At 55.6% G+C, this 9,521-nt stretch overlaps 2 protein-coding genes across 3 annotated transcripts; one reads left to right on the top strand and one right to left on the bottom strand.

Annotated features, from left to right (window-relative positions):
* The first annotated feature begins 4,653 nt into the window (after positions 1-4,653).
* On the top strand, positions 4,654-9,296 carry CHRNE (cholinergic receptor nicotinic epsilon subunit). Its single transcript, XM_043476828.1, has 12 exons — positions 4,654-4,786; positions 5,046-5,188; positions 5,307-5,351; positions 5,462-5,571; positions 5,714-5,869; positions 6,165-6,265; positions 6,644-6,844; positions 6,922-7,036; positions 8,317-8,431; positions 8,522-8,708; positions 8,793-8,899; positions 9,017-9,296. Exons 1-12 carry the CDS (start codon positions 4,741-4,743, stop codon positions 9,164-9,166), a joined length of 1,476 nt encoding a protein of 491 aa, XP_043332763.1. The 5' UTR covers positions 4,654-4,740; the 3' UTR covers positions 9,167-9,296.
* Positions 7,066-8,309, bottom strand: C1H17orf107 (chromosome 1 C17orf107 homolog). 2 transcript variants are annotated; one of them, XM_043476838.1, is made up of 4 exons: positions 8,066-8,309; positions 7,744-7,944; positions 7,376-7,645; positions 7,066-7,297 (listed from the first exon to the last, which is right to left on the bottom strand). In XM_043476838.1, exons 1-4 carry the CDS (start codon positions 8,129-8,131, stop codon positions 7,199-7,201), a joined length of 636 nt encoding a protein of 211 aa, XP_043332773.1. In that variant the 5' UTR covers positions 8,132-8,309; the 3' UTR covers positions 7,066-7,198. The 2 variants fall into 2 exon arrangements, with proteins under 2 accessions (XP_043332773.1, XP_043332782.1); XM_043476847.1 differs by having other exon boundaries at positions 7,197-7,645.
* Positions 9,297-9,521: the final 225 nt, after the last annotated feature.

The raw sequence follows: 9,521 nt of genomic DNA, 5'->3' as shown, positions 1-9,521 counted from the left end.
GTCAAGGCTCATGTGGGGCCAAGACTGGGGTGAGATGATGCGGAAGCCACGAGAGAGCAGAGACCACACAGTAGGAAGAGGATGTACAAGACAGAGAAAGCAGGCGTGAGAGGAGCCCGGATCAAAGGCAGCAGTGGCCAGTCCCCAGGGCGGCCTTGGGTGCTGACAGTGGTCCAGTCTGTCCCAGTCTGTGTGGAAACCTACAGGGGACCTCGCTCGTGAATCTGACTCTTGCAACGCCAAGAAGCTAAGTGACACGGGACTCTACCCACAGCTTCTGCTTGTCACCTGTAACGTCTCTTCCTCCTTCTTGGGGCCATAGCTTATTCATCTCTCTAATCAGAGCATCTGGCCCTGTGCAGGGACACTTGTAGGTGCCTGTTAATGTTTGAATAAATAGCTGCATCTATCACAACAGTCCTTGGCCCAGCCTTCGCCCAGAAGCTGTGGAATGAGCAGCAGCGCAGATTTTAGATCCAGTACCCCTGTCAGCCATGTGCAAGGAGGTGAGCTGGGCCAATGAGATTCTTTCTGGGCGACCGAAGTCTAAAATGAGCAATGAAAAGGCATTAGCAGGAGGAGCTGAAGTTTCAAGGGTGTGTGGGGAAATGGAAAAGCTGTATGGACACTCAGTGTCCTCAGGGGGTGGTTTTAAAGGACCTTATAAGGACAAGGAAGGAGACCCCAGAATGGTGGACGTGAAATGCTTCTGTGGCCTGTAAAACGAACACAGGTGTCCATGATCAATAAAGCTGACTGTAAGTCTCAGGCATCCTTGCCAATCTACTTGTGTGACTATAAAAGGGAGAAGAAACTTTGTGTTCTTTTACAAGTTAATCACTAAAGGGATGTTGCCTATAAGCTTAAATTACACATAATGGCCCATCTCTGGGAAACTTGTCACCCAGGTAATGAGCACCAAGCTAAAATACCTTTGTTTAGCTCATGAGTAAGCATCTTTCTGACCAGGCCCATCTGTGAAAGACTGAAGGCAGGAAGAAATTCCTCCTGCAGTCTGGCCAGAACCAGGACTTCACTCCCTCCTCTTTTAGTATTAAAAGAAGCCTGAATTCTAACTCAAGGAAGATGGTTCATAAGGACACAAATCCTCCATCTTCTCAGGCTGATGGCTTTCTGAATAAAACCACTATTCCTTGCCCCAACAACTTGTCACTTGATTTATTGACCTATTATATGGCAAAGCAGTATGAGCAGCCAGTCTTGCTGCTCTTGTCCAGCCAGCTCTGATTGGGGGATTTTGGGGTTAAGGCCCTAGCAGCTGCCCGGACCACTCGTCCTGAGGATCGTCCCCTTAGAATTCCCTGAAGCTGCTCTGGCTGCCCCAGCTCTTAGCAGGTGGAGCAAGGAATCAACATCTCATACACTAGGTGAGTCACTCCATGTAACAACTGGAGATTTTATTTCTTCTCCATTTGGGGCTGCTTTCCTTTAGAATAAGCCAATTTGTATTTGAGTGGAGTGTGTGTGCTCAGTCGCTCAGTCTGGTCTGACTCGGACCGACCCCATGGACTGTACAGCCCGCCAGGCTCCTCTTGTCCATGGAATTTTTCAGGCAAGAATACTGGAGTGGGTTGGCATTTCCTACTCCAAGGGATCTTCCCAACCCAGGGACCAAACCCTCGTCTCTTGCATCTCCTGCATTGGCAGGCGGACTCTTTACCACTAGCACCACCTGGGAAGCACATTTGAGTAGGGCATCAAGTTGGAAAGAGGATAAGAGGACATAGTTGATGGACTTTTATGCAATTTATGTGAATTGGTTTATTTGGATGCTGGCATTTGTGTGTGCTGTTTGTCTTGTATTTATGTCTTTTAAAAAAATGGGGAATGGGGAGTTCCACGGTGATCTAGTGGTTAGGATTTGATGCTTTCACTGCTGTGGCCCAGTTCAGTCCCTTGTTGAGGAACTGAGATCCTGAAAGCCATGTAGTGTGGCCAAAAAAAAAAAAAAAAGGTGAGAAATATTTCAACTATGCCTGAAGAAATTCCTCAGAGGCGTATTTTAGATAAGTGGTCTGATTACAGCTATGAAACCATGACTAAGAAGTTGAAAATGTGTGGCCCCAGTACCTGCTAGGATCTCCACAAGGGGTTCATTATGCAGGGTTATCTTGGGACCCCATGCACCATGTACTGCTGTCCTTGCTTTGTTAATTACATCACGTGTGGTCTCCCGTGTCATTGGTATCTGTTAAACCCCAAAACCAGACTTGAGGGTTTATTTAGGGTTTTTGGTTTACCCTTTAGGTTTTTGGTTTCATATTGTTTTGGTAGCATTTCTCCAGTTACAGCCAAATCAGTTTTATGATATTTGAAACTTCTACTGGTGTCGAACGGAGGAAAGGAATAGAAAAAGTCTGTTCTTGTCTATAAGTGGGACATTCCCAGGGGGAAGAGAAAGATTCCATTTGGTTCCTAAAAATCAATAAAAGCCCTGCCCCAGAATTCAGTCTGGTTGGTTGATGCTAAGGCAAAAAAGCACCCTTTGCATGGTTAGAGATGACCACCTGCTATAAGGTTTTATAGCAGTTTTTGAAGGCTCCATAGTTATTCTGTGAAGAAGCAGGGGAAAATGATGAAATCCTCTTATGTTGTGTGGCTCAGTGGTAAAGAATTTGCCTGCCAATGCAGGAGACCTGGGTTCGATCCCTGGGTCAGGAAGATCCCCTGGAGAAGGAAATGGCAACCCACTCTGTTCCTCTTATATGCAAGCTCTTGTGCTACTGCATCAGGGTGGGAAATGTCAGACAGTTGTTGTTGTTGTTAAGTTACTAAGTCGTGTCAGAAACCCAAGGGTGGGACTTCCCTGTGGTTCAGTAGCTAAGACTCGGTGCTCCCAATGCAGGGGCCTCAAGCTCGATCCCTGGCCAGGATGCTAGATCCCACATGCTGCAACTAAGAATTTGAATGCCCCAATTAAGACTCGGTGCAGCCAAATAAATATTTTTTAGAAAAGAAAGAAACCCAAGGGCAGGGTGAGGAAATGTTGCTCCAACCTTCGGTCCAGCTGGCTGTCCCAGCTGCTTCACTGTTATGCCACTATATACACCCTTTCCACCATCTCTTGCTCCTATTTGGCCCCAATTCTAATTCCTGACTCTGGGGCTCAGAAAGTGGTCAGACTGGCTCCTTTTCCTTATAGGGATCAATTAGAAAATCCTCTGTTAGTTCCTGGGGCACAGGGACTTGATCTGGTATCAACAGCTAAGACTCAGCAGGGAACCCAATTTGGGCCAGACGCCACTCCCTGGCAGAGCAATTTGCCTTGCACGTTATCCCCCACTGACTGTGGGGAACTGTAATAAGGAAGAACCTTTTGTGTTCTGTTACATTAATCACTAAAGAAACGTTGCCTATAAGCTTAAATTATACATAATGGTCCATCTCTGGGAACTCTGTCTCTTAGGTAATGAGCATTAAGCTAAAATACCTTTGTTTAGCTCACTGGAAACATCCTGACCAGGCCCACAGGTAAGTGACTGCAGGAAGGAAGAAATTAACACATCCCCTATAGAGTCTGGCTGGAACCAGGACTTGGCCACCCGCCCCCTCCCCAACTTAAATAGAAGAGAAACCTGACTTCTGATTCAGAGAAAATGGTTCATAGAGACACTAGTCCACTGTCTTCTCCGTCTGTTGGCTTTCCAAATAAAGTTGCCCAACAACTTGTCTCTCGATTTATTGGCCTGTCATGTGGCAAGCAGCAGGAGCTTGGACTCAGTAACATGACCTTGGACCTGACCTGGAGTCCTCTTTGATACGTTTAGGACAATGGCAACTGCTTTGCTGGACTGGTGTGAGGAAGAACATGTAAGTGTAAAGAGTGCTTCCTAACCCATAAGGAAACACACGGGAAATTTCTTAAAGCAGATTCCTGGCCCCTCCTCTGTGTCATCTTAAACTGGGATTCTTTGGGGATGGAGCCTAGGAAACTGCATTTTAAACAAGCATCCCCAGTGATTGCTTAGGGTGGTCCAAGGAGATTTAGGAAAGACTGAAAGGTGGGTTTTGAAGGAGGTGGGGCAGACAGTAACTTTCAGATGTGGCCACAAGGTGGCAACAGAGAGATGAGAAACGGGGATCTCTGCAGGTGCCCACCCAGACAGAGCTGCAGGTGGGCAGACACTGGGACTGGCGCTGGGAGGAGGTGGGCCCTGTTCTGTGGCACCATCTCTTTTGCCATGTGGAGTTTGTCATTGCAGGCTAATCCCCTGTGGCTGCCTGTCTCATTACCAGATCTTTATGGACACTCTGCTTTTGCCAAACTCTGCTGGCGGAAACTGCATTTGTGTGACTTTGGCTGGGCTATGGGTAGTGCTGAGTGTAGCAGGCAAGGGATGTCACCTGTGCAGGGCAGCTGACTCAGAGAACACCAGTGCAGTGTTGAAAGCAGGACCTTCCACACCCCCTCTGCCAGGTTTGTGGTTCCAGGTGTTCTTCAAGGACCTGCCCACCAGCATCGGGCCTGCTCCAGTCATGAGAGGATCGGGGCTGGGGCTGGACAGCTGGCCGAAGCCCAGGCAGAGAAGGCTGGGATGGGGTGGGGGCAGGGAACTCAGGATGGGGCAGCTGCCTCTGGAAGCAGCCAAGATGTCCCTGGCTGCAGCAGGGATAGCCAGAGCCCGGAACTAACACCCTCCTCCCCTCACTCACGCACCCTGGCCTGCCCCTGTCCGAGCCTGCCAGAGCTCAGAATAACCTGGGGGACCAGACAGTGGAATGGCAGGGGCTCTGCTCTGCGCCCTGCTCCTCTTGCCGCTTCTTGGTATGGGCCAGGGTCGGGGGAAGAGGTGGGACACACACACACAGGACACGGACATAAAGGGACGGGACAAAGACCGGCTGAGATGTAGACAGACATATTTGGTCCCTAGGCACAGTATCACTGGTTCGGGAGACAGACATGGGAAAATACAGAGCCTCAGAGACAATCAGAGAAGCAGAGACCTGTAGACCCGGAGGCAGAGCAGAGCGGCTCCTCAGCCTCTCCATGTCCTGACCCTGCTGCTTGGCCCCATCCCCAGGCAGAGGTGAGGGGAAGAACGAGGAGCTGCGCCTTTACCACTACCTTTTCGACAACTATGACCCAGGACGCCGGCCAGTGCAGGAGCCCGAGGACATTGTCACCATCTCCCTCAAAGTCACCCTGACCAACCTCATCTCCCTGGTAAGATACCCGCACCTGCACCCGAGCGCCATCTGGGAGCCTAAAATCCCACTTCTGGCCCCAAGCGCTCAACTCTCTCCTAAAGCTCTCCCCCATCATCTTCATCTCCCACCCGCAGAACGAGAAAGAGGAGACCCTCACCACCAGCGTCTGGATTGGAATCGTGAGTCGAGGCTGGGGAACAGTGAGAGATCTGGTCTAGGGGACCCTTTTCTCCCAAACGCCTCACAGGCAGCGGGGCACATGTCCTTCCGTCCCCTCCCCCGCCCCTAGGACTGGCAAGATTACCGACTCAACTACAGCAAGGGCGACTTTGGGGGCGTAGAAACCCTGCGGGTCCCTTCAGAACTCGTATGGTTGCCAGAGATTGTGCTGGAAAACAAGTGAGGACCGGGCCAGACTGGAGCGAAGCCGAGGTCTGAGGAGGGGTGGGGGTTAGGCTGGACCTGGTTGGGGCAGGGGTGTTGCTTGGGGGGCGAGGGAGCCGCAGATCTGGGCCAACTCTCGGTTTCCTGGAGCCCACAGTATCGACGGCCAGTTCGGGGTGGCCTACGAGGCCAATGTGCTGGTCTCCGAGGGCGGATACGTGAGCTGGTTGCCCCCGGCCATCTACCGCAGCACCTGCGCCGTGGAGGTCACCTACTTCCCTTTCGACTGGCAGAACTGCTCGCTTGTTTTCCGGTGGGAAGGCTAGTTCGAAGGCCCGGACAATTGAGGGATTAAGGGGTGGGGCCAGGTGTGCGGGGGCGGGGAGACCTCTAATCCGGGGCGGGGCTTTGTGCTGGAGGTGGGGCTAGGCATTCGAAGGCAATAGCGCGCTCTAGTGGGTGAGAAGTAGGGGTGGAAACCCAGGCTTGGAGGCGGGGTCTGGGTAATCGGGAGGAGCGTAATTCCCCTGCCAGAACCCAGCTTCCAGGGCGGGGCCTGAGGCCCGGGTCCCAGCCTCTGGGTCGGGGTCCGGATCCTGGCTCCGCAGCTCCCAGACGTACAATGCCGAAGAGGTGGAGTTTGTCTTTGCGGTGGACGACGAGGGCGAGACCATCAGCAAGATTGATATCGACACTGAGGCCTATACTGGTTAGGTCCCCCTTCTGCTCCGAAAAACCCGCTTCTAGACGGGTCCCGAGAGGGGACTTGCACAGTGGGGTTGTCCTGGGCCCTCGATGCTGGGACTGACTTTGACAGCCCTGCTTTAACTTGAGCCTTCCCTGAAATCATTCTTGATTGTCGGCCTCGTACTCCTTCCTCCCTTGTGGTGGTTCTGTAAGCTCCCTGGGAACGCCCTTTTCTGACCCAATTACCAGCCCACCTGCCCCACCTGCCCTGGCCCAGATGGCTTTCATTCTCTCCTCGCCTGGAGTTGCAGGCCCCCCACCGTCAGATATGGGGACCGAGAGCAGAGCAGGGCGCCACATTTCCCGAGAGCCGGCTGACCGCGCCTCTCCCGTCCTGCAGAGAACGGCGAGTGGGCCATCGACTTCTGCCCCGGGGTGATCCGCCGCTACGACGGTGACTCTGCGGGTGGCCCAGGGGAAACTGACGTCATCTACTCGCTCATTATTCGCCGGAAGCCGCTATTCTACGTTATTAACATCATCGTGCCCTGCGTGCTCATCTCGGGCCTGGTGCTGCTCGCCTATTTCTTGCCCGCGCAGGGTATGGGAGTCGCCCAGACCCCAAACCCGGGCCCCTCCTGGGGGGCGGGGCCTGTCCTCACCAGGCTCTCCCTCCAGCCGGCGGCCAGAAATGCACCGTTTCCATCAACGTCCTGCTCGCCCAGACCGTCTTCTTGTTCCTGATTGCCCAGAAAATCCCAGAGACATCTCTGAGCGTGCCGCTGTTGGGCAGGTGAGGGGCGGAGAGGATCGCGGCGGGGCCTACGCGGGGCGTGGCTAGCGTGAAGGGCGGGGCCAGACGAGCACGGGGCGGGGCCAGGGGTCTCAATGGAGAGGGCAGGGCCAATACCTAAGGACTCCGAGTAGCCTTAACTGTAAGGTCCCCACCTGGGTTTTATTTGGACGTGGGGCGGGGCTGGGATCGTGGTGGGTTCTTCGGTCCCCCGTCCTCTGCAGTGCTGCTGGACGCCAACTTGAGGTCTCCGGAGTATCTCTGCTGGGGGTGGGCCGGCTCAGTACCACCCAGCCGGGACGCCTCTGGCCCCCAACTCTCCCCTCATCTTGAACTCACCGGTTCCCCAGGGGTTCCGAGGTCCAGCTGGCGTTGCCACTGTTGCAGGAATGAGGCGGACCCCTGCAGACCTCGTCCACACAGGCATAGCCAGGCCCCCTGGAACAGAAGCCGGGCGCTCGCGCCTGCTGCAGCCCCCACTTGCAGAGCCCCCTGCCCCGTGGCCTGGGCTACACGGACCAGGGCTCCGCCCGGATCCCCAGCGTCTGGCCCCGAACCCGGGCCGCCGTCTAGTCGCCGTAGCTCCTGCTGCACCCACAGGGCTGAGATCTGTAGTGGGGATACAGAAGTTGGTGGGGATGCAGAGGTCTCTGCTCCTCAATCCACTTCCCCCACCTCCTCCTCCGTCCCCCGTCCCGGCGCCCCACCTCTAACAAAGTGGCCCCGAAGTTCACTACGCTGGCCGCGGCTTCTCTTAGCACTAGCCCCAGGGTGGGCTTCCCGGCAGGCGTGTTCTCCTGCTCTCGAGGCTCCAGGGACTTCAGTTCTCTGAACCTCTGCTCCAGATATTCATGGGCTGCGGCCGCAACGAGCTCCAGGGAAGACAGAAGCGGGGGCTGGAGGGCCACCTGGAAAGGCACAGGGGCAGTGGTGTCATGGGGACATAGGGCAGAGGTCACCGAGGGGACGCTGGAAACCTTCCCAGAGCGTCTCGAGGTGCAGCCCTTAAGGGTATCCGCGTAGGCGCACCTCCGTGGAGCTGTGGAAGTGGTAGACCCACAGCAGGGTTTCCAGGGAACTGGGGGTCCCCTTCATGGTTGCCACTGGCCGTGCGAGGGCGGGGAGAAAGACCGGGCCGGGGGGCGGACCGTCTGGCCCCGCCAGGAGGAGTAGCTCCACGCGTGCGGAGAGGTGCGTTTGTGAGGTCAGAGGACCAGTGGCAGCTCTGTGGCTCAGGGACAGCGGGGAGGCTGTGACATCACGAACTCTGGGCTCCTCAGGTACCTCATTTTCGTCATGGTGGTTGCCACACTCATTGTCATGAATTGCGTCATCGTGCTCAACGTGTCATTGCGGACGCCCACCACTCACGCCATGTCCCCGCGGCTGCGCCACGTAAGCACCCGGTGGGTGGGCTCCGGGCAGGAGGTGGGGCTTCAAGCTAACCTCGCCCCGCCCCGCCCCGCCCCACCCACCCCACCCCAGGTGTTGCTGGAGCTGCTGCCCCAACTCCTGGGCTCCGGCGCGCCCCCCGAGATCCCCCGGGCTGCCTCGCCCCCAAGGCGGGCGTCATCCCTGGGCCTCCTGCTCCGCGCGGAGGAGCTGATACTGAAAAAGCCGCGGAGCGAACTCGTGTTTGAGCAGCAGAGGCACCGGCACGGAACCTGGAACGGTGAGCGGACTGGGCCGGGTGGGCCAAGGGGGGCGCCTTCAAGGGCGAGGCTCTAGATCACCCACCCCGGGTCGCCCCCACCAGCTACCCTGTGCCAGAACCTGGGCGCTGCCGCCCCCGAGATCCGCTGCTGTGTGGATGCCGTGAACTTCGTGGCTTCGAGCACGCGGGACCAGGAGGCCGCTGGCGAGGTGGGGCGGGAGCACCCAGGTGGGGTGGGGCGCTGGGGGGCCTCCACCATCTCTGACTCCTGCACAGCTGGCTCCTGCAGCTTTTAGGGACTCAACCTGTGCCCACCCCTTCCCCAGGAGGTGTCCGACTGGGTGCGCATGGGGAAAGCCCTTGACAACATCTGCTTCTGGGCCGCTCTGGTCCTCTTCCTCATGGGCTCCAGCCTCATCTTCCTCGGGGCCTACTTCAACCGAGTGCCCCAGCTGCCTTACCCGCCGTGTATGTAGACCTGAGGCCACAGCCACACCGACAAGAATTCCCACCCATCTCCAGGAGGATATTTGAAAAACACCTTGCTAGCACTGCTGTATTACTATCCTTTCCCACTGCCAATGATAAATCTGTATTCAACTTCACAAGAAGTCATGTGTGTGCACATGTGTGGGTCAAGCCACCTGGCTGGCATCAGAAAGAGCTGCAGATGGTGCAGGCAGGCTCCTGCATGTCAGCCCTCCAGAAAGCAAGAACCACTCTCACTTCAGTCTTCCTGACCTCCCAGTTTTTCTTGGGCCCCAGGCCCATGTGATCCTCTAGCCCTGTGAGCCTCTCAGAGGCTAAACAGGAGAGACCCGTTTGCAAGAC

The sequence above is a fragment of the Cervus canadensis genome, chromosome 1 (genome assembly GCF_019320065.1).
Source record: "Cervus canadensis isolate Bull #8, Minnesota chromosome 1, ASM1932006v1, whole genome shotgun sequence".
NCBI classification, from domain to species: Eukaryota; Metazoa; Chordata; class Mammalia; order Artiodactyla; family Cervidae; genus Cervus; species Cervus canadensis.
This window is presented reverse-complemented; position numbering and strand designations above follow the sequence as displayed.